Source organism: Clinocottus analis, unplaced genomic scaffold, assembly GCF_023055335.1.
Source record: "Clinocottus analis isolate CAN_PGR_092001 unplaced genomic scaffold, fCliAna1.0.p SCAF_4, whole genome shotgun sequence".
NCBI lineage: Eukaryota > Metazoa > Chordata > Actinopteri > Perciformes > Cottidae > Clinocottus > Clinocottus analis.
The window spans coordinates 12,605,548-12,630,150 of record NW_027176153.1 but is presented as its reverse complement, the minus strand read 5'-3'; the positions used below and the strand labels follow the sequence as shown (position 1 = coordinate 12,630,150).

At 41.0% G+C, this 24,603-nt stretch overlaps 1 protein-coding gene across 2 annotated transcripts; it reads left to right on the top strand.

Moving 5' to 3' along the window:
• Nucleotides 1-1,136: 1,136 nt before the first annotated feature.
• gnas (GNAS complex locus) lies at nt 1,137-24,053 on the top strand. Of its 2 annotated transcripts, none has more exons than XM_068597014.1 (12): nt 1,137-1,850; nt 6,909-6,981; nt 10,495-10,549; nt 10,652-10,771; nt 14,924-15,021; nt 17,951-18,005; nt 18,436-18,509; nt 18,695-18,753; nt 18,843-18,963; nt 20,057-20,187; nt 20,837-20,904; nt 21,428-24,053. In XM_068597014.1, exons 2-12 carry the CDS (start codon nt 6,947-6,949, stop codon nt 21,572-21,574), a joined length of 963 nt encoding a protein of 320 aa, XP_068453115.1. In that variant the 5' UTR covers nt 1,137-1,850; nt 6,909-6,946; the 3' UTR covers nt 21,575-24,053. The 2 variants fall into 2 exon arrangements, with proteins under 2 accessions (XP_068453115.1, XP_068453114.1); XM_068597013.1 differs by having other exon boundaries at nt 1,138-2,864.
• Nucleotides 24,054-24,603: the final 550 nt, after the last annotated feature.

Below are 24,603 nucleotides of genomic sequence, written 5' to 3'. Positions count from 1 at the left end.
GAAGACTGCTGCCACCTAGTGTTCAACAGACCTAACAGCAATATGTATAGCTGGTGTTCTGCCCATGTGACTATATATATATATATATATATATATATATATATATATATATATATATATATATATATATATATATATATATATATATATATATATATATAATTAATTTAAAGAACTATGATTTAGTATGAAGAACCTGGGCTCAGACAGAAACGTACTCTGTAGTTTGTATGTCCTCTATCAAAGTGTTTCATCAAATTGCTGCTGTTTTCTCCCACAGCCCAAAGACTTGCAGATAAGATGAACTGTAAATGTCCCGAGCACTCACCAAGGTGGAAATGTCTGATTGTGTTGCCCTGTGATGACGGTTCAAGGCTCCCACCCAAAACCCATTGGGTGGATTGAAGGATGGATACACCCATGTATTGTGTAAGTAATTTGGACATACAATATATTAATGTAAGTCTAAATGTTTTTTTACTATTATTATTATTAATAATAATAATAATAATAATAATAATAGTAGTAGTAGTATTGTTGCTGTTATTATTAGATGGTGTATAATCCATGTTTAAACCAAAGAAATAACACAGACAATATGTCTACACTTTCAGATGCCATTAAAGGTTCACCTATAGTTTGAGGCTAATTGTAAACACAGCAAACATTAATGTGCTGCCTCGTGTCATCGTGTATTGAACTGCACCCTGTGTGTAAGTTCATTTGTATTTGTCTTCAGTGACCGCCCCTCCGTACAGCAGCCGCTCTGGGAGCCCCCGGCCCGGCTGCTGTGCGAGACGCCCACCCTCCGTGCGGTCGTTTTCTTTGAAGAGGGCGCCGTTTTCTCCGCAGAGCCGCGCCGGTGACGCCGCTCCGCGCCCGAGCCACGTGACGAGGCTAGGCGGCCTCTCCTCTCCTCCTCTCTCGGTCCTTCCTTCCCAGGGTTCAATGAGCGCCGTGTGGCCCCACCCCGTCTCTCTCCTCAATGTAGTGGGCTACTATTCTCGGAGAGAGAGAGAGAGAGAGAGAGAGAGAGAGAGAGAGAGAGAGAGAGAGAGAGAGAGAGAGAGAGAGAGAGAGAGAGAGAAATAGAGAGAGAGAGAGAGAGAGAGATAAAAAGAGAGAGAGAGAGAGAGAGAGAGCGAGAGAGAAAAAAAGCGAGAAAATAATAACCTCCAAGAATTGGTTATTCCTGTCTTTCACCTTCCACGACCAGCGGCCGGGAGGGGAGCGGCCTTCGCGGTGGGAATGTGCTGCTACAACCACCCCGCGTCCTATTTTTTGTCAATGTAAATGCACATGCAGTCTCAAGCCTGTAGCCTATTTACCCACCTCGGATTCAAGAGGGGCATTGATATACCTGTTTGTATGAGTGTGTCGCCGCGGTGTGTACGCGCACGTATATAGGCCGTCTGTGGGCTTTATAAAGCGAGCCTGACAGCAGGGGTTGCCTTTTCACCTGCGAGAACGTGGATACATTTCGAGGGAATTTTTTTTCGCATCTTGGTCACGTTTCCGTTTCTCTTTTCTTGTCTTCTTTTTTTGCATTATTTTTTTTGTTGTTGAAGTGATTCATCGAAGCCGAGCCGGGAGTTTAGAGAAGAAAAATTAAAAAAAAAAAAAAAAAAAAAAGTATCGGTGCGCAGTTTTTGGAGGCTCGGTGGTGATGTGAGGGGCTGATAACACATTTCAGCAACAAAAGCGAGGGGCAGGGAGAGAGAGAGACGGAGAGCGAGAAGGCCCTTTGGAGGAGAAACACAGCCATCACAAATAAGGAGGACAAATCGTGGGGGTATTGGATCGTTTCGGAGTTGGAGGTGGTGGGGCATCCGGCCGAAAAGACAACCGCAGTGAGTTTGGAGCAGTTTGGGGTTGATTTGATGCAACGAATGAAACGGAGCCGGAGGATGACGACGGAAGCGCTGAGAATGTCACACATGTAGCTCGTTGGGGTGTTAATATTGTTTTCCTTCCTCCTTGTCTTGCTGGGCCCCCTCCAACCCAACCCCCCCCCCACCTGCCCCCCCTCCTGACCAAGACAGCCGTCGGGGAGACGGAGAAATAGAAAGAGAGAATAAGTGCACGCCTTTTGGAAACGTTTATCATGAACGAAGACGCGGAAACGAGCCGCGCCGCAGCACGGGAGAGGTTTTCGGACAAGCCGAGTTCGGTTCCTTGTCACGGGCAGCAGTGAGACGCAAGACCCGGGCTTTACGGAGATGCAAATTAGGCAGTTTATGCTGCCGCTGTTTGAGGTGAAAGCCCGAATTTTTGGTGTGTTAACACACGTTGTGGATTACAATTGTTAACGTGACACAGTTGACGAAGGGGCAGCGAGTGGGGAGGGGAAAACGAAACGCACACAAAAAAAAAACTACAGTGCACGTGAAGGAGGAACAGCTCGAGCAGGATTCAGCTAACTGAGAAGGCGGCCTCGGTGTCGTCAGCCACGGTATCCTGCCATTTCTCTGACAGCAGAATACGCGTTATGGACACATAATTTCTCCAGTGCTGCACCGCGGACGGGCTCTGGAGCAGGCCGGAGACGCTACATGTGGGTGGCATTGCTACCAAAATCCGCATGTCAAACGAGGGAACTAGACTAGTTTAGTTTATTTATTTATTTAGTTGTCTTTCTACACAAACCCCCTCCACCTCCACTTCTTCTTCCACCTCCACCTCCTCCTCCTCCCCTGGACCCCTTTTTGTTTTTCCTTGCGGGAAGATGGGTTGTTTGGGCAACAGTAAGACTGAAGACCAGAGAAATGAGGAGAAGGCACAAAGAGAAGCAAACAAAAAGATAGAAAAGCAGCTCCAGAAAGACAAACAGATATACAGAGCGACACACAGACTACTACTTTTAGGTGAGTTGGATTGTCATTTCGTTCTCTATGCTCGCTGCTTTACAGGCAAGCTCTCTGTCTGCACAGTTTGAGGCCTCCCGCCTCCCTGCATAACCTTCTGGGATGTTGTTTTGGGAAACATTGTCAACAGTGTGACTTTGCCATTGCATAAGGCTAAAAAATGCAGCTCTGTGCCGGGTTTTCAGCATGTTGCTGTCAAATTAGCAGTCTACCATTACCAACAACAAAACATGCTGAGGCCCAATCAATAGGTGTGTGTAAAATATATATATATATATATATATATATATATATATATATATATATATATATATATATATATATATATATATATATATTACAGACCTGAGTTTAGGAGTACATGGCATGCTGTGCAGTTCATTATTGGGTTTTGCATGTCGGCCTGAAAATGTAAAACTAACACTAGTTTACCATTACCTGCCAGCTTTTGGGAGTGTAGCCCATAGAGTGTCTGAAGAGGAATCACAAAGATCTACCCAATGTAGCAATGAACACGTATGAGACTGAACATGTGGTTGTGTGTGATTGTGTGTCTGAGGGTGAAGTCGAGGTGGGCTGGGTCTCCACATTACTTAACAGACAAGAGTGTCTGACTTCCCCTGCCGTGCTCCCTTCTGCCCCCTCCTCATATGTCCATTCGCAGCAGGCTTCATTCACCACTTCTAAGAAGCCGTGGTGTTCTTTGTCAAAATCATAATATTTGATAACTGAGATGCCAGCAAGCGTGAGTATTGTCCTGCACGCCGGTATTTTATGTTCGAGAGGAAGTTGTGGTGACTTAAAGGTAAGCAGAATAACAGGACCCACATGAAAACCCAAACAAAGATGGCTGCCATAAAGTTAGTCACCTTTCATTTATCATCTACTGGGTTGACTTTATCACACACCTGTGCACCGGCAGGCTGCTATTTGGGATTCTGTTTCAATGATGTGTGAAACTGGCTAATGAAGCAGAAACGAGTCACTCAATTCAAACCTGGTTCAGCTGAAAACAATTAAATGCCTTGTGCTTTGTTGGTATCCATGTTGGGAACAGATATGTAGCGCACACTATATTCTAACCATTGAGAACGTAGCAATCAAAATGTCTTAAACCACAACGTGGTCAGTTGCTGTGGCGTCAATCTGCATGTTAATTGTCACACACACACACACACACACACACACACCCCGACCTACCTACCTACCTACCTACCTTGTGGCCATATATTTGAAGAGCAAACATTATTCTGTCTGTGGACCTTGTTGGTCATTGGATTATGTTGCTCAGCAAAATTGAAACTAGAACTACACTGGTTATTGGATTAAAAGATCTACTAACTCAAGTGTTAATGGCTTTCTGGCATGTTTGTAACGTTTGCTTTACTTCAAAGAGTGACGCCTACCAAAGGAGTGACGGCACAATATGTGGTGTATTGAGAGCTAGCAGTTATTTTAAGGCCCAGCTTGACAAAGTAACCTTTTTCACATACAACATTCGCCATACTGAAGATATGACAACCTTCAGGTTAAATTAGTTTCACCGAAAGCCATATATTTATTGGTTGCCATCTTTTAAATGTACATATTTTTTACCCAATCAGACTCCTCTGAACTTTTTGAGCAATACGAGTGACCTTGTTTTGTTAAATCATTGCAAGTGTTCTAATTGACACTTCAACTGCAAAGCATCCTGTCCGCATAAAGTTCTGCAAATGGTTGTTGAATTGTAATTTAACTTGCTATAAATGTAAAATTGCCCAGAGATCACGTATATTTGAGTTGGATCAGATTTCATGCCTTTTTTTATTTGACGTATTGTAATGTTTGTCTTAACAATACGGGTAGATGGTAGTATCACCCCTGACATCTGTATCGTAATAGAAGAGAAATACACACCTTTTCGGACTTGTTTGTCTTAACAAACAGATGGGACAAACAGTTTTGCAACTATTTGAAATGCTGAATTTATGATCTGGAAGTATCTGTTAATATATTCAATATAGAGAAATAACCCGACTAAGCATTCAAGGCTAATTCTTGTGTTTACTGTTTTCAATGCTTTGTTCTGTGGACACACTTTTGATACTCAAAAAGGTTTTAATACCGTACTTGATTGAGTTTTTTTTTTCAAAAAATAGTTCTTCACTATATTTATTATGTAGGTGCTATAGGTATTTTTGCAAGATGTGGTGGCATTTCTTTATCTTGTAGTGCGGAAAAAGACAGCGAGGTGGGAGAGGAAGAAGAGCGCTGACATCATGACATGAGGTCATCAATTAAATTTGAGAGCATGATGTTTTGGGTTCATGCTATGACTCTGTAGCTTGCTGAGCCACCAAAAGGCTTGAGTCCCAGACTTCTCTGTTACTTGTCTGATAATGTCCAAGACAACCACAAATCTGTCTTGTAGGTGGCAAACATTGGCCATTAAAAATAAACTGTCGCAAACTGACAGTCAGTCAATAAGATTGTCAATAGATGGCTGTTATTTGGAAATTCTCTTTGCTTCTACCAAATGACATGGATGTACTGATTGGTGTCCATTTTTCCAAGAAGGGTCCAACTTTACCAACAATTGAGGCTCTTTTCTGAAATCTCACTCCTACTGCTTCATATCAAATCTTAATATTGTGAGACTATTCTCAGCTATAATCCGGTTTTCACAGGGTTGTTGGGGAAAAGGTGTCGGTACATGAATTTATCAATACTCAGTCACCAAAATCTCGTCCCAGCTCGTCTGTGTGGAACCTAAATTGCAGCGTGTCCATCGAAACATGTCTCTTAATCGCACGTTGAAGCCAAACAGTTTTTTTTTTATTGATTTTAATAGCTAAACATGGACAACTTTGTCTTGAAGTGAGGAACATGGTAATAAAAACATTTTAGACATACTAGATTGAAAATTTAAAGACATTTCTTTTATTTATTGCTTAATTTAACAGATATGCTGTACATTAATTCACACAGCTGTAAATGCATCAGAGAGCCAAGTGGCCATTTTCCATCTGTAGTCCTTGGGCTGATGCATACAGTACCTCAGAGATATAAACAGTTGCTGAAATAGTTTATACGCATTGGGAACATTAATAAGAAAAAACGTATATTGGTAAAATAATCACGCCTCAGTCTCCACTTTTCAAAAAAGACTATTTTGGCTTGCATAGCTTGTTAGGATTGATGTTATGGCAGATGGTGCATTTTTAAACCTCAAATACTACTTTTGTGTTTTACTATACATAAACTGTACAACTTAAACGGTTTCAGGTCTGAGGCGGGAAAGGCATTGGGCCATGTTAGAGCTGCAACTTGGTGAGCTTTAAGCTGCTCGCCCCTCATGCAGCTGAACATACTGCAGGCGTTACAGAACAATAGATGCAAGTTTCATTCTCACAGCAGTGCAGGCCATCCTTAGACTGGCAGCTAGCAATGCTAAACTAGCTCTTCTTTCATAATGCCTTTTCAGCAACATGCATTTTTTTTTTTTTTTTTGTCATTTGCTGTTGCTGAACTGTTAACCGCAAGTACCACGGACAATTACAGCAATCACATGTTGCTCATTGGACATAAAGACTTATGGTGAGCTCTTTTTATTCTTCAGATGCGATTTTGAAGGGACGCGTATTTAAACCCACTTATCATGGAAAAATCTAAAGGCACTCATCAGGTCTCGATCTTGTGATTGTGATCACAGTATCAAGTGGAAATATTCTAGTTATTATTTCAGCCGTGACCATGCGGCACTGTCCTTGCCTCTGCTCCCGGTTTTGCCAAATCATTTCAGTCATGTGTGAAATCTGCTGTTTGTTCATTGAAAATGTCCTGTTGGGGCAGAGTGATTTATAGCTGAAACGGCTTCTGAAAAAAACTTTTAGTGAGCCGTAAGTGCTTGCATCCAAATACGGTAAATGGCAATACTGTTCACATATTGTCAAGTGACATTTCAGACAAATGTGTATTGTCTACATCCTAACTGTGTATGTGTGGCCTTGTTTTACATGTCAAGAGATTCCTAATATTTCTTCTTTCCGTTCTGTCCCCCAGGAGCTGGAGAGTCAGGAAAGAGCACCATAGTGAAACAGATGAGGATCCTTCATGTCAACGGCTTCAATGCAGAGTGAGTTTGATATGAGTAAGATTTAAAGTAGCCGAACATGAGGACGTAACCATAGTCAGTTGCAATATTAATCCAAATTGGCTAGCATGCTATATATTGCAATACAGTGATGGCCACCTTTTTGATGGAGCCTTTAAAATGCTTGTATGAAGTGTGGACAGGAATTTGAAATGGGATGCAGTCTTATGGCTGCTTTAAAAAATAAAAAAAAAATCAAGCCTTATTAGTCAGCCATTATGATATCAATTGAGTCTTCAATAATTTCACCAAATATTTTCCCACCAGAGAAAGACCTGTGTATTGACGCTAACCAGTGCTCATAATTAGTAAAAGACTGGGTTAGCCTCGTCAGACTGCAGTGCAGAAATGGAAGTTTGACCCTGTAGAGGAAAACTCAATCCTGGTGTGTTGATGTTGTGTATTTAATATGCTGTGTCAATGTCAGCCGGTAGAGATGACAGCCACTTAATTGTTTTGACCGAAAGTCACTATTGAGCTAATCCAGCTAATCTTAGCTGGCTAGCACCTCTACAGAAGATCAATTCACATGTAATTATTCTGACCAAGTCAGTGCTGTCTACCTTCAGTCAGGAGGAAATCTAGATTATTCGTAAAGTAGAACATCATATCATGACTGTATTTTTTCAGGAAAATCTGTGCAACATACCAAACATACAGTGTTTATTATAGTAATTTTTTGAAGACACCAGCTTCAGCCCCATATTGCCCAAAGTAGACACTCTCTCCTGTTTTTTTGCGGATATACATTTCCTTAATTTGTCACAAAGAGTACCAAAAATTACAGTTGCGTTGTCCTCTCTTTTCCGATCTTATGATGTGGATGTTCACATCTTTGCATGGTTACACAACACTGAGCAATATATCAATATGTCAATACATGCATCTGTGTACCGGTGGATGTGAGTCCTCGATAACGAGACACAAAAACACACCACGTCCATTTAGATCTGTGATATTGTCTGGGTTATCTGGTATATATGGCTGCTTTTGTTTCTTTTATGTACTAAACTTCCATTTACTGTATGTTGCTCCATATGTATGTGTAACGTGTTGTCCTTTTTTTAAGTGTTTTTGAAAATCTTCTAAAAACCAAAACAGTGTTGCAGGCTAGTAGCTTGGGGGCTCCCACATGACAAGCATAGAAACATGTTCTGTTAAACCTGGATCCAGAGGCAGGACATACATTTAATGGTGTTGGACTGAAAGAGTTCAACACCGCCTGCGATCAAAGATTTTGGGTGACTGGATTGACTTTTGTGGTAACCTAAAGTTCAGGGCAATTGGCTTGCGACCGGAAGGCTGCTGATTCCAAGTTGTGGCTCGATTTGAAGAATAAATAAATTACTGACTGACTCAGCTTCCTCTATTCTTCTCAACTATGACTGAGCTGCCCTGAGACGAGGCCTATAACTGCCAGCCTCATCACTGGAGCTTTTAACTGTACAAAACTAAGGGCTGGGAGCTGTGTGTGTGCATTGGACTTTTTTATGGCTAAAAAAGCTCAGATAAACCTCAAAACGGTGTAAAAAAGATTTACTGTAAAACCAAAACAATTAGCTGAAAGACGCTAAACGCTGCAGAGCCTGGTGATAATTCTCTGGGTTTTTCCAGTATTATTAAGTATCATCAATCAGTATTGATTTTACTTACCTTAACTTTCCAGACAGTTTTAATATTTGCCGTTTTTTAGTTTAACATTAGCTGGTTCCAGCTTCTCTAATGTTCTCATTTTTATAATTGTCCCTAATAATCCCTGTCATCTGCATACCTTCACGTACTGTCACCAGACATCATGAATGAAGCATGTCGTGTCATGCGTCTCTCTCCATACACGGGCATGCAGTCGTACTCATGATTGGCTAGAGTGCACACACAGATGCACAACCATGTGATCTTTAATGACTATCAGGTTGAAAAAAAGTAAACAAGGCCTTCTCAATTTCCCTCCTAACCCAATAATCTCTGTCTTACCCCTCTTTTCTCTCTTTCTGCTTACATGCGTCACTGAGCGTTACACAACTTTCAGGATTAAGTAGCAACTAAATTGTAAATCTAATGCATACAGTACAATTATATTACTGGGAATGCGACCACTAACTGACTCAACCCTTTCTCTACCAAATTTTGATCCGGACTTGTTGAACAACCACATTGTGAATTGTCGATTTTGTTTGAGGTGTTCCTTTCTTGTCAAAAGTACATTTGCTCGTAAATGTAGTTGTCTCTTGTTTTTTATGTTATTGTTGCATCTGCTCCAGAGTAACCATTGTGACAGAAAGTGTGTGTGTGTGTCCTTTACGGAGAGTCTGCGCTACGAGAGCGTCTTTGACTGTAGGTGGCGATATTGACGGGTATAAACTGCTTCTACGAGTGCTTTCCATCTATAGTCGGGCCATGAAAAGCACCTCTATGTGGATGCATTCGTGAGCGAGTAAGAAACCTGGACCGTTAGTCCCCCACCAATAGAGTCGACCTGTCAGGTTTGCATTGTGACGTAATTGTGCAGCCTATGTTTTCGGTAACCAAATGGATGAGTCAAACTAATGAATGTAAATCTCACTTGTGTAAAGAAATTGTTAAACATTGCATAAATTTGGACGAGTGCCGGAGAGTCCCTTGTGAAAAAACAAAAACTGGCACAGACCAAAGAGGCCCATCTTGCCCTTTGTCACTGACATAGAACTATTGTAAACACAATGCACTGTTGTCCTGGCAGGCTCAAGGTGAAAGATAGACCAACTTGCTCTCTGGTTGCCTTTTTAATACAAACATGTCAGTCACAGAGAGTCCAAATGTCACAAACAGCGATCCTTCACAGCAGACATAATTTCTCCAGCACGCGTGCCAATGAAGGTCTGTTTACCCTTCCCAGATCAAAAACAATCCCACTGCAGCTCACTGAGGTGCACCATGTCACTGTAACATGGAACTCCTTCCTTTTTTTTGGACTTCACTAAAACAATACTTTCTCACTAAACCCTTGTTTGTGACCAAAACAAAAGCACACCATGTATGATGGCTGATTATAAACAGTTCTGACGCACTGCAGGATCCCCTGTATTCGACAGTCAACGGCATACATTTAATGTATTGTAATTCCTTTTAGGGTTTTTAAGACTCAGCCCATTATGTCTGTTTTTTTTCTATATTCCAACGATAATTTTTACCGTTTTATCTCATTCAAATATTTTCTGTGATAATTGTAGTTTTCTGTCATGTGTGAACACTTTCTACATGAAAATGTGTAAAAAAATATGTGTTAAGGGTGCTCCCCAAACTCCATCAAAGTGAAATACCGTAGCACCTCTGTGATAGTGCTTTAATTTGTAGTTTCTCTGTATCAGGATGCACAGTGGGTTGTAGGTCTGTGATGGGCTGAAGATATCAGTGTACTGCTGTATCTTTCTTTCTTTGTATTCCTTTCTTTGTGAAGACGCTCCTAACTCTCTGTTACTACTGTACATCAATAATCCCACAATTATTTTGTTTCAGAGAGAAGAAGCAGAAAATTCATGACATCAAGAATAATATTAAAGAGGCTATTGAGGTAAGTGGCTAAAACACGAAAGCAGCATTAGATACTCCAGTCTAGTTTCTGTTTTTCATGTCATCAACACTTCAATGTCTTTTGCTTCTGTGTTTGTGACAGACCATAGTCACAGCTATGAGCACCCTGGCACCACCGGTGCAGCTGGCGTGCCCACAGAGCCAGTACAGGATCGAATACGTGCTCAACCTCGTCAACCAGAAGGACTTTGAGTTTCCCTCTGTGAGTAGTACAACATCAGATGCTACACAGACATGCACATACACAGGCATGTCAAACAGCAAAAATAAAACTACACCTTATTATTGTTTTTACCATGCGGCCCACGGTTTAAACTTCAATTAGAACTATGTAGTTAAAGTTGTATCTACGGCGCTGGCTGTAGTCGTTCATGTGTGTAGCTTTGCGATACAAAATTAAATATTTTTAACAAACATTTCAGGTGCTCCCCTTGTTACCCCCCCCCCCCCCCCCCAAAGAAAGTAGGTAGGTTAGTAGCTGAAGTACAGTTGTGACCGATATATCAACAGGTGCCGGTATCCTCAGCTGTTTGTTTCAGTATCTGTTGGTATAAATGGTCCCAAAGTCCCAGGTGATAATCCCTTGACACAGGTAGCAAACGCTGATGTTTACTAATGACCTGATGGTTAAAGTCTTTTGGAATATTCTCAGCGGGACATTACTAATTGTCTGAGCCGGGAGACTAAACCTGGAAGTCTGGGTGTCTCACTGTTTATCCACAGCCACCTGCGGGGTGAGGCTTAATAATTTACTTTTCACTTTACTCCAATTTAGTATGAATATATATTTTAGCAACGGTAATTTATTTCCTTTTAACCTCTTGCCACCACGGTACTCTGCATATGTCCAATATGTTTGCATTGCGTTAGCTGTTGACCCGGTAAACGATAACATCCTAAAAATTAACTTAATTAACTTGTACAGTACGTGTTTTTGAGTCAATTGACATATTTGCTTATTATTTAGAGAGAAATTTTAAAAAATCCTGACAATGCTGCAGTTTGAACAACCATATCAGTGTTTTTAAATGTTTAGCCCATTTATCATAAACCATGTTTTATATGCATTTGCTGACCTTTTTAAAATTAGGTTCTTTGCAACCTTAAAGTCAACTTTCCGGGTCTTGAAACAAGCTTTAAATAGATAATCACTGACATTGATAAAAAAAAAAAACCTCGTTCAAATTTAAAATCTCCCGGTGTTTGAATGCAGATGGAAGTGTGGATTATTTTGAACAGTGTGCACTTTCTTGTGAGAATCTAGTCTTTAGAGCGGGCATCTGAGCAGTATTGTTATCACAACCTCAGTTTGTTTGCTTTTAAGGAACACTTTAATCTGTGCTTGAACTACATTTCAACACTGTACTCATTTAGATTTTATTTTTAAAACTGATGTTCACACTGTTATAAAATTATTTTTCATCTCAATCCAAACTGAGTGGAAACAATCACCACCCCAAAATGTTACATATTCAGTAGTCTGAAAGCTCTCTTGCTGTCGTCTGCAGTAATGTCATGTTGTGATTTGTAGTAAATGAGCTCAAACGCATAAAAACACCGGCCTTGTCCTTCAGTGCTTCGAGGGCACAGAGTTCATGTTAATAGCGTCCATGAGTTATGGGAAGACGAGTATTCTTGACTAGCATGATAATTAATGCATTCATCGTCGTAATGACCTAATTAGCGTAAATGCTTGCATTTAATGTATGTTTGAGAGTATGGAGGGACCTCGGTCAGCAAAAGCGCCTCTTGTGTCCTTCCAAACCTTCATGGATGACAAAGACCTTCAACAAACGGGGCAGACGGTCCGACCAAACCAGTGCCCACACATGAGCCGTACCGGAGTGTCCTTGAGCAAGACACTTGTCGCTTTCCAGCACCAGCGGATTTTGAAACTGCGCTCTGACCTCCTTGTGGGGATTGATAGCGTCTGATCTCATATCAAGGATTTGGCTTTTTCTGGTCGCCCGGTTTGAGGTTTGTTGTTTTTCTGTAATGGTCACTGGAGAGAAAAGGAGGAGGAGAAAAGGGAGGCTAAGGAAGGAGAGCGAATAGCATGACTGATTTTATAAAAGAGCGCTCTGTTTGTAAACACATGACGAGTTTGCCGTCATGGAAAAACTGCACAATGAAAGAGTTTTTTTATGTTTTTACATGCAAGTGACAAGACTTCTCTTGCTAATGTTAACGTTGTAATTAAAGACACAAAGTGAGGGGTCGTCTGAAGCAACTTAGCCAAACAAGGCTGTAGGGGATTATACCAATAAAGTCAATTTCTTAGACTTGGTGATGGATTGGGAAAATAATGAATGAGAAAATTCATTTGAAAATGGAAATAATGGTTGATTTCAGTCCTACAAGTATTTGAGATTTACAGATTTTTATTAATGATCACAAAGCAAAAGAGGTAAAGGAAGGAAATTTAGACCTTTTTTATATAAATAAACTTGTTACACACAATACCACACACAGTTTTGTTTTACAGTGGGTGGTTACTTACTGATGTTCAATTTTGCTTTCACTTCACTTTTGATAAACAATACAAAAATATATTCTTTATTATAAATTCTTCACGAAAAGAGAAAAAAAGTTAATTTTGGAAGATAATTATCACATGTATATCCACAGGGATAAAGACGAGGTAGAGGACAGCACATGCACAGTCAAGTCACCATCTTCACGAGATGTTTACCAACATGGTGGCTTTCAATCTTAATTGATTCATAGTACGTAAGCGGCAAACTAACGTCCTACTCGGCAACATTTCAGCTGCTACAATCTGTGCGTTTTCCTCTGTGCGACGCTGTCTATAACCCTGAACGCATCCTGCAGCCCTAGAAATTCCACTCATGCTGAGCTGTTGGGAAGCAATTATTTGTTTTCGGTTGTTAATTGGCTTTACCCGTTTGGTTGGTTTACTTGTTTATGACGAGCATGTCATAGTTTCCAAGTTGCAAAACCGGATGGTGAAAGTCTATTTTGGGTTTTGATCTACTTGAGACTCCAAAATGCATGTGGAGGTAAATATAATTGCCTATTTTTTTATTTTTCCCAGTTCTTAAATGTAGTCCCTTGACACGAAAGTCTCAAGTGTTTCTTATATTTGGTTTGTATTGGTCTGGTGGTTGTGATGGGGATGTGAGCATCTTTGCAAGGTTAAACCAGAAAATCAGCACCTAAGGCCAACCAGAGCGTATGACCCAGCGCGTGACTCCACAACACTTGTGTGTGTGTGTGTGTGTGTGTGTGTGTGTGTGTGTGTGTGTGTGTGCGCGCGCGCGCATTTGTATGCGAGTGGAAGGGACTGTGACACTGTTCATTTATCAGGTTGTCTTTGCTGCATTACTATACATGGGATAGATCAATTAACTGTGTGATTTTTTCTTTTTTTTTTTTCCTGCTATTTCATTATAGTTGTACATAATTGATATATGTGTGTGTGTGTGTGTGTGTGTGTGTGTGTGTATATACAAACGAGACAGACGGGCGTCTGTGTATTCCCACGCTGAAACAAAAAGAGTTTCCTGTGTTTGACCTGAATTCCTGAGACCTGAGTTTGTGGGCGCATCAACCACAAGGTTTCTGTCAATTCATTTTCACAGCCGTACACATGCAGCACCCACTGCTGAGTCCTTCTAGTTGGCCTGCACTGTATCTTCATCTGCTTTCCTTTTTTGCAAGATTTGTACTGTAGTTTAAGACAAAGCTCATATTCAGACACAAACACTTATGTCTGCATAAATAACAAAGGGAATTATTTTTTTTTGCCACCGCTCCACTATTGGGCTACCCATTCCTTGACACTTGCTCTAAATATATGAAAAAATATATATGTACAAGAGCTCTCTGTTTTATTTCAGTTGTAAAAATGTGTCCTATGAATTTTGTGGTAGTGATGACATCACATACTTTATTATTGACCGTGAGGGGTTTTCCGTACCAATCGCGGATCTGTCACACCACTAATGGTAAGATGTCTCTCACCCTCCACCACTATTTACTTCTACAGACATGTACACAGGCATCTTCTAGGCTCAACGTACACTATATGTGGTGTCAACAAAAAGGCCTTTGCACCCGGTGCCCTCAGACGTACAATGCCGTCCTCCTTTCTTTCTTTGCGCTTTCACATTCGGTTGACCCTGTTCAATCCAACAAAGACCGCAACATGTTTTTTTAATTTAAAATATGTAATCGAACATTGCCACGAGATGAAAGTGTGTTTTCGACCAGTGCATCAGAGTTCAGCTTGGAAAACGCAGAAACTCCAGGACATTACTCCGGTTATCCTGTTCAAGCAGCAAGAATAAATGTTACACGTTCTGTCACTCATGTATTTCTGTTTCCTCCTCAGGAGTTTTACGACCATGCGAAGACGCTGTGGCAGGATGAGGGGGTCAGGGCGTGCTTCGAGAGATCAAACGAGTACCAGCTGATCGACTGTGCACAATAGTAAGTAGCAGCTACGGTAACGTGATCTCTACACTCAGGTACCAGTTTATTAAGTGCACAGGACCGTAGATTACTGTAACGGAAGCGGCTGCGACGTGATCTTTCAATCAGACTGATTTGAAAGATCAAGATTTATTCCGTTTCAGGCCTGGTGGTGTGCCTTCAGTATAACATTTACAGTTGCTGTGCTAGTTGTTGCCGGTTACTACAATAAACAAGTGTTATTCTCCTCAACACAACGTAATCAAAAGGAAAAATCGTTATACAGATTGGATGGAATACCACATACTTGCCTGATGTAAACTGTAAAAGATAGTTTTGCAGTGATGTTTTTGTTTATCTCACAAAACACATTCTTAGAAGTACATGGTTCCTGTGCAGTCACAAAGGTGCGCTTCAGTAACATCTAGTGGCAGCTGCAGGACACCACCACAAGCGTTGTGCCAATTGGGTAACCTCAGAGATGGGACTTGGGCCTCCGTGTGTACCGAGCAAATGTTATTATATTGTTATTTTACACTGGCATACAGTTGAAATGAATTCCGGTCAGATTGTTCACTGGAAAATTTGAATATTCTCAATGTAAAAACTGATGAGTGGCCAGATGGCACAAACATTAGCAACATCCCTGCTTGTTCTACCATTATTTTTCTCCAAGTCAGTTTGTGTCAGTCTATTTTATTTTATTTTTTTAGGTTTTTATCAGTGGAAGCGTGGAGACATCTCAGGAAATGGTCAAAGTCGAGCCGCTCTGTTATGTGAAGCAGCCACTAATTGTTTTTATTGATGGTCATGTTAAACATCTCAGACTTAATTAATGTCAGATCTCGTTTCAAATGTGTAGTTGACAGTATGTTGTTCCGTGGGATTGTCTCAATCCAGCGCTGCCACCTGTCTTTAGGATTTCTTACTTGCATCATCTCTGCTGAAGCACCTCTCACCCTTTACATAATCGCCAAAACATAACTCATTGTCAAAGTCTAAATGATACGTTGGGTGTTTCATTGCACAAGGGCATCTCAGAGGTGACGGTCTAGTTCTCATTTCCAAATCGAAGGCAAGTAAAAACACCTGACGACGATGATCATGGTGGAATAGTTTTCATCTAACAGCAGCAGTTTGCAGTGTTTGGGAGCCAACATGGCCGAGGCTGAGTCATCTGCAGATCAGAGGATATTTAAAGGAGCAGAGGGGGTGATGTGTGAGGAGGAACCCGTCGCTGTGGACTACGAGCCTGTAGCCTGCACAGCTTTTTCTTCTTAAATCTGGCAAATTGACTGTAAATCGGTGAATAAAACATGCATTGATGTTTGGCACTTGAGGTTGGTGTTTTTTGAAAGTTTACATTTTGAGAAACTCTCCCTCCCTCAGGTGGTTGAGATGGTACAGTCCAGTCTTTTGTTCCCTCCCTTCTCTTGCTCACACATCAGGCATAAAAAAAACTCAAGCTCGTCCTTTTCTTGCTTTTCTTTTTCTCCTATGTCTTCCTTTTCTCCTTCTCCTTCTGTCTGTCTGTCTTCTCTCTGGATCCAGTCCAGCCGCACTAGATTGGGACCTGATAGACTATTAATAGCGCCTGCGGTTGGGTCTCCTTGGTAACCGTGCAGGAGGCCAGGGCGCTCGGGAGCTATTTTAGAAATCTGCTCTGTAATGTCAGACAGACGGCACTACACTTACATTTTGTCCTCCTCCTCTCTGTCTGTATTCCCTCCTTTCACGTTTACGCTCATCTCACCTTCGACGTGCCCTTCTTCAGAGGCATCTTTCTCTCTCATTGAATTTTCACTTTGTTTTTCAGGAATCTCGCAGAATTCCTGAAGATTCTCGTCCTGTTGCGATCTGACGGGTTCACTGCTCATTTCCTTTCCCTGTGCCCTAGTTCACCTGTGACGCTTAAAAACCAGCACTGGGCAACTTAACCCAAGTCCATAGCTTCATGAAACAGTTTAAACTTTAAGATCCAGAAGTTATTTTATTGCAATGATATTTGTCTTTTAATGAGATAATGGGACATTGCACACGTCTAGATTAGTTTTACCAGTCTGAGGTTTTTTTAGGACATTAAGCGGTGGAATGGGAAATAATGCTTCAGTTGGAGAGTCCATCTTTCACTCACAATTTGTATTTTATTATTTGACAGGGTTTGAAAAGGGGATGATCCCGCTTCAATGTTTCGGTCGTGTCTGAAATTTTGGCTGTTTCCAAATTTGAGTCTGTCGCCAACTGCACACAGTGTTGGTTGTTAATCAAGGCACATTGTAGCAATCCACTTGTTTTGTATAATCCACCAGTTATTTTGTTTGTGTGATCCTGAAGCGTTTCTTGGGAATGCCCGGAGTCCACATGACATTTGGTGCTTTCCATGAGATTTAAATCATGGCAGAGGCTGCAGGTGGCCGACCATCTTCCAGCTAATATCTGCAATAAAACAGTCTGTATGACAAAGCCACATGAAAGGAATATTAGTGACACACGCATGAAGCCCTTTGAGTTAGCTTGTGTAGAAGAGCTTATGTTTTCTTTTGCATGGCAGATTTGAAATAAAAAATACTGATCACTTGTAGGTTTGTATCGTATTCTGGCAAACAAGCTGATGCATTTTGACATGCTGGATGAGTGCTTTCGTGTTTTCCCTCCCTTTTCGAAGGTGACCCGTCAATTCAAACACAATGTAATTTATGTTTGTTTCAATGGAAAGTCTCAGTCATATTGTCCGACTGTTGTGTTGAAGGGCCTTTCTGTGCCACGTTTAAAACAACTGCTGTAGAGAGTATGCTCATTGCAGAAAAGTGCTCCGTCGTGTTTGCGGTTTTATACTGTTCTTTTGGCGGTTTTATACTGATTGTGATGCCAGAGCAAATGTGTTAAGTCTTCAGTAACATTATACCCACATCAGTGTTTTTACAGTTGTTTTTTCCTTTCTCCTTAGCTTTCTAGACAAGATCGACATTGTGAAACAGAGTGACTACACTCCAACAGATCAGGTGCGTGAATCTCACAAAGTTAATGCATTCTACACTTTAGTATGTGCGTGTATATATTCTTTTCCCACATAGGTATTTCAAAAGGAAGGTATAAAAGCATTATATCAGTAATTAATACTTTCCCTGAAAACACTTACTGAAATTTAACCACTCACACGTAAATCATCGTGTTGCGTCTCGTGGTGCATTTTCTGTTTCCATTTTTGACCTGAAGTCGAGGAGCGTAGCTTCTTGTTTGTTGCGTTGTTTGTAGAAAATATATAAATCTTGTGAGTTTTTCACCCTGTTTTACAAAATAAATTCAGGCCACAAAAGCAATTTGCAGAGTCTAAAGTTTGCTCCACATTTGCTGTGTAATTATTCAAAATCCTGCAGGATATCTTTATGATCTTGAGAACCTTTTTTGTTACATTTTCTGTTTTTTCACCAGGATTTACTACGGTGCAGAGTTCTGACTTCAGGCATCTTTGAGACAAGATTCCAAGTGGACAAAGTTAATTTCCAGTGAGTAACGCACATGAAGGACAGGGCAGTGAAATAACAGTATATATTACAATGTCCTACGTCGCTTCACTTTTTTAATCATGTGCAAGGACTCAGGATGTAAATGGATGAGAATCTACGTTATAGTTCCACCACATGATGGCAGTATTTGACCCGTTGGCACCCATGTCTCTTGTTTTACACAGTATGTTTGATGTTGGCGGTCAAAGAGACGAACGCAGGAAATGGATCCAGTGCTTTAACGGTAACTTGTGTTCATGTTTTGCTTTCACTCAGCTTGTGTCTTTTTCTGTCACGGTGTCTAATTTATTTCTGTCCCTCTCTCAACCTCAGATGTGACGGCCATCATCTTTGTGGTGGCCAGTAGCAGTTACAACATGGTGATCAGAGAGGACAATCAGACCAACCGTTTACAGGAGGCCCTCAACCTCTTCAAGAACATCTGGAACAACAGGTGAAGAGACACAGATATTATCATATAATTGTAACACAATGAAAATGGGAGAAAAATGTCTTGGGGAAAATCTTGTGCTGTCCTGGAAAATTATTGCAACATTATCCTATCTATCGTCTGTTAGCTCAGACTAAACTCGACTGTCAATTGAAAGGGCTAAGCTCTATGTTCAGGGTCATATTCATGTTTCAATGGTAGTTTATTGATTAGTTAAGCTGTTCTTGGTTATGTTGTGTGAACGCACCAAATCACATGGTAGCATAAGCAGGTTGGCTGACGTTCACATGCAGGTTAGACTGTTGAATTGGTTAGCATGTTTGGTTCAGATGCTACAGGAAACTCAGTTGGCAGCTTGTTTTGTCTGCAAAGGTTTAAGGTTTGTAGTTCAACTCGAGAGCAAAGGTTTTAAATGTTTGATGATTGATTAATAATTAATGAAAAGCCGGCCTCAAAACAATTAATGGGAGCCAAAAACAACGGCTAACTACTGGCTAACAATAATTACTGTGATGGCCTTGTCACGGTAAAATGGACCAGGACATATTAAGTGTTTATCTTTTGCAGCGGAAGCTCGCTGTGGGTCTGAGTCACCTCTTTAGTAACTCCGTTTAATATCACTAGTAAAGGGGTTGTAGTGTGATAAATTGATTTGGTTCAGTGACAGTTAATACGATTTTCCCACATAAGAGAACATATTAGAGGACAGTGTGATCCCTATCAGTCATTCCAGCTTGATCGTCACTGGAAATGTGAACCCTGTAAAAGATAGCAAGATCTTTGGCAGCATGACACGGGTCACTGGGTTTAGTGCTGGGAAAAATACATTTTAACCGAGGGCATTAAACAAAACTGTTTGAATGTACTACGGTTATGTTGCAGGTTTCCCTTATGGAAATCTTCCGAATCGTTAAGTCTTACAAGACATGACAATTTATCCTGCAGTTGGGATCCATCCAGTATTAAGTATTTTCTAGACAGTATCTTATGTCTCTGCAGTTAAATCTACACCCCCCTCGCCCTCCCCCCACCCCTTTTAGACCCAGTTGTATGGTTCAGTGTGTGATGTTGATTCATAGTGTCTTGCTCTCCTCAGGTGGCTGCGGACCATTTCTGTCATCTTGTTCCTCAACAAACAGGACCTGTTAGCAGAGAAAGTGCTGGCAGGGAAGTCCAAAATCGAGGAATACTTTCCTGAATTTGCTCGCTATACCACGCCTGATGATGGTGAGCAGTTGGATCCTCCTCTCGGCAACACTGCCCATATAGCTGTGCAAATACAGCTGACCCTTTTCAACTTGTCAATATCTCCTTTGAAAACTGCTTCTTCATTTTAGGAAAATGTCTCGTTGTTGTTTATAAAGTAGGGTTACCAAACTGCCTTAAAAGAGTCCCAGCTGGAAACTGGTCTCTGAAATAAATACGCCTTCTCGTCACAATAACCTTTTCCTGACCAGACAGAAACATTCCTGTGCTTTTTATAGGGATGCACCAACACATATAGACAATTCTGCTTTTAATATAAGTTAGAATTTGTTTCCCCTCTACTTTGAAACGGCTAAACAAACTCCTGACTTGCTATTTGTCCAAAGGAATATTTCGGTGGAGTACAGGGCATTTAGCGTCAGTGACCACAAGAGGTCATCCTAGATACACACCTGTATGTCAAGGATTTTTTACAATGACGTGGAATATAACTTACTTCCTCAACTTGTTACATAATTACTGGCATCATAATGTATTTCTGATTACTAATAAAAGACCAGAAACGCCATCCTAGTTGTTGCATGATCCATTCATGTATGCATATTCGCCACCTGAAAAGATTACAAAACATAAGAATTGTGGTTTAATTCGCTTGTCCCTCCTCTTCCAGCGACCCCAGAGCCTGGAGAAGATCCACGTGTTACAAGAGCAAAGTACTTCATAAGAGATGAATTCCTGGTAAGCTCCTGTAAATGTCTCCACTGCGGGACTAATAAAATCTTATCTTATCCTCACACAGGTTTGCTTTTGTGCTTTGTAAACATGCAAAATGTAAAGGGTATATAGTCGATATATTTCTTCTTATTCTTAACAAAATCCCATAAGACCAAAACCAGCAATAAACTGATCACATTACTCACTGGCGCACCAAATGTGTATCAAACCGCAGAGGAAAATAGTCCCAGACAAATGCTCAGTTTTTGTCTCTGTTTTGACATGTTTTTAAAAAATCTTCAGGAAGAACTAATGGGTCTTTGTCTGAGTGCCACAGACAGGGTTGAAAAATGTGTTGACGATATACAAATATCGAATAATTGTATTTGCTGAATATGCCATGAATGTGTCTGCTTTGCATCGGCTCTCTGTTCAACATAAGAGTTGGAGACTGCTGCTCCTACAACCTCAACAGTCAATCAGCACTTGTGTTAGTTGTAATTTACATGGTGAAATAGTTTCTCACTTTTTCTTTCTCCGTCTCCAGAGGATCAGCACTGCGAGCGGGGACGGGAGGCACTACTGTTACCCCCACTTCACCTGCGCCGTCGACACGGAAAACATCCGACGTGTCTTCAACGACTGTCGAGACATCATTCAGCGGATGCACCTGCGACAGTACGAGCTGTTGTGATGGGAGAAAAAAAGAAGAATAAAAGTGTTCGGCCAAAAAACATGAACTGGACTATGAAAAAACCCTGAGTCTCTGAACTCCCCTCTTCCACAGAAGTGTGTGAGCTCTTGTGAAGGAACGGGGGGCCAAAATGTACACACACTTATACACACACACACACACTTAAACACACCCTCAACCCAGAACTTCCCCTGATGCAAACTCCCCATCTTCAGTAGACTGAGCTAGTTTGATGGAAGGGTTTTAAGGGTTAACGCGTGAACGGACTCTGATCTCCACCCTCAGCCATACTCCTAGCTCCACAGCGCTCAACATCATATATATCGTCCCTACACACACGTTCCCCTCACCTTTTTTCTAGAGACGCCGATCGACCTAGTCCGGACAGTTTGTGCTGTAGTGCGGAGGTGTTGATCCGCGGTTGAGACTGTGAGTTCCTCTTGTTGAGGTTGGAATGAAAACTGAGCGAGCTACTACTTCAGTGTAATTCGGAAAATGGATGACCGTTGAATTATTGCGACTAGAGAACGAACTTAACGGATCAGCTGGAAACCATATCTAACAAAAAACTAAAAAGCACTGTGCTTAGAACTTGACTCAAATCGTGAACACCAATCCTTCCTGTCGCTTACACATAATTTCAACCACAGGATCTGCTCGCACAAAGAAATGTATCACACCTGCTTTTAACTGGACTGCACAACCGGTTGGTTCGGGATATGTACTGGTCAGTGCTGGTTGAGCCGTCGGCTGATTTTTCTTTTTTTTTCTTTCTTTCTTTTTTCCCCCCCCGGCGCAGTGCTTTGAGATTAAATGGACTTAGCGACTGCGCCGTTGAGCCCCGAGGAGCAGCGTTACCACAGACTAAACGGACCTGGGGTGTGTTGGGGTCAGTTGGGCCGCAGAGGCGGGGGGGGGGCAGAGGTTTACAGGAACGGGACAGAGCCAACTCCAATGTGAATCCCTGATGGAGTCTAGACACAATTAACAGATGACGTTGACGGTCCCTCGACTTCTCCACAGATCTGTTTGGCCGCCTGACTTTGTCTTGTTGGTAGTGGAGCAAAACGTGAGGAAGAAACATTGAGTTAAAAACAAAAAGAAACACAAAAAAATACCAACTTTTATGGAGCTTAACTGGCGGAGGGCAGAAAGCATCCTTCTACAGTACAGTACCATATAAGTTAAAGAGAGCTCTCATCTTGTCATGATTGACCCCGTTTTACTGTCGCCGCAGCTGTTTTTGTCTGTGTAGACTTTGTGCCATTGTGCCCTGTGCGCTCTCTGTCTTTATCTTTACTCTCTCTCGCTCCTCTTTTTCTTCTTTTTCCTCCTTCACTCCCCTCTTCCAGACCACCAATTTTCCATATGCACTTCTACCTTCCTGGCAGTGCTCTTTTGAAGAGAAAACTAAATATAATCCTGAAATATAAAAAAAAAGAAGAAAAAAAAGAAATTATATGACGACAACAAACGGGACACTAATGTTTTTTTTGTTTTTCTGTTATTTTTATACTTGTGTGGTCAAACAGCCTGCTCGCCCTGCCATCCCCTCCCTCTGCCTTCCTTCCAGCTTTCCTCTTCTCACCTCTTTCCTCCCTATCCTCTTGCTCCTTTGTATGTCTGTCTTTACATTACTGCTGAACTATTATTCTTGTACAGACTGTAAAATGTATTATTTTGTACAACTTTATTGAGAAGAAAAAAAACTTTTAGAAGATCCCTGTGCCTTGATCACGACTGTACGTGTGTAATGAGCTAAAGTGGGTGTCATACTTGCGCTGTATAGCTTGGCCAATCCCCTCCTAACCCCCCAGCCTCCCTCTCCACTTCCTTCTCTTTTTCTTTATCCCACTCGCTCTTTATCTCTCACACTCTCCCCTGTCCTCTCTCTCTCTCCTCAGTGACAGAGGACAACCATTTGTAGCTTTTGTAGTTTTTTCTTTCTCTCCCATACCCTCCCATTCTCTTATGATTTAAATGTCTATTTTTGAATCCATATACCCCAAAAAGATAAATATATGAAATGTATATGGGTTTTAAAAAAAGTATTTTATTAGAATCAAATGAACCTTGACAAATTGTACACTTGATAGTGTGCGTATTGCTATAACTTAAATGCTTTCAACTGAAGTTGTGTTCAGGTTTCTTTTGTTGTCTTTCAGTTGACATCTGCGAAGGACATTCTGATGGGTTAAAGAGGAGATGACAGATGCAAAATATTGCTTGTTTCTACACAAATTGTATTCTTTTGCTAAAAAAAAATTATGAAAAAAAAAAGAAATAGGCCAAAAGAAAATGACAAAAAAATGAATCCATTTCAGTTAATTTTTGATGCACTGCAGAAGCGGCCTGTACAGTATTAGCATCTCTCTCCTTTCAGAGCCCTGGTCCTCATTTAATGTGTACAACAAATATGGGTCTCTACTTTCTGAACCGAAGCTCTAAGAAATAAAGATTGTTTTTTTTGGTGCAGACAGCAACAGGTCTGATGAAGTATGTAAGCACACACACAGACCACACTACTCTCTACTTTCTTACATGAACTGCATTTTCACAATCTTGTCGCTACATTCTCATCAGCCCGAAGTACTGTTGTAAATCCACACTAGAAAATTCCTGTTCATTTTCCAGTCATTTCCGCTTCAGATTTGCAGAGTATGTATTTATTGGGATGACCATGAAGATTGCAAAACCGTGTGTGGGGCATGGCATGTGAGCATCTTTGCATTTGCAAGGTGTGGCGGGTAAAATAAGTATTGACCGCGTCACCATTTTTTTTTTCAGTAAATATATTTCTAGAGGTTCTATTGACATGAAATGTCCACCAGGAGCCGGTAACAACACAAGTAATCCATACATACAAAGAAAACCAAACATTAGTTCCATACTTAAGTTGTGTAATAAAATGGAATGACAAAAAGGAGAAAGTAGTTAATACTTTGTACAAAAACCTTTTTGTTGGTTCAAAACTCCTGTGTGGAGAAACTAGTCTCATGCATTGCTCAAATGTCTTCAAATCTTGATGC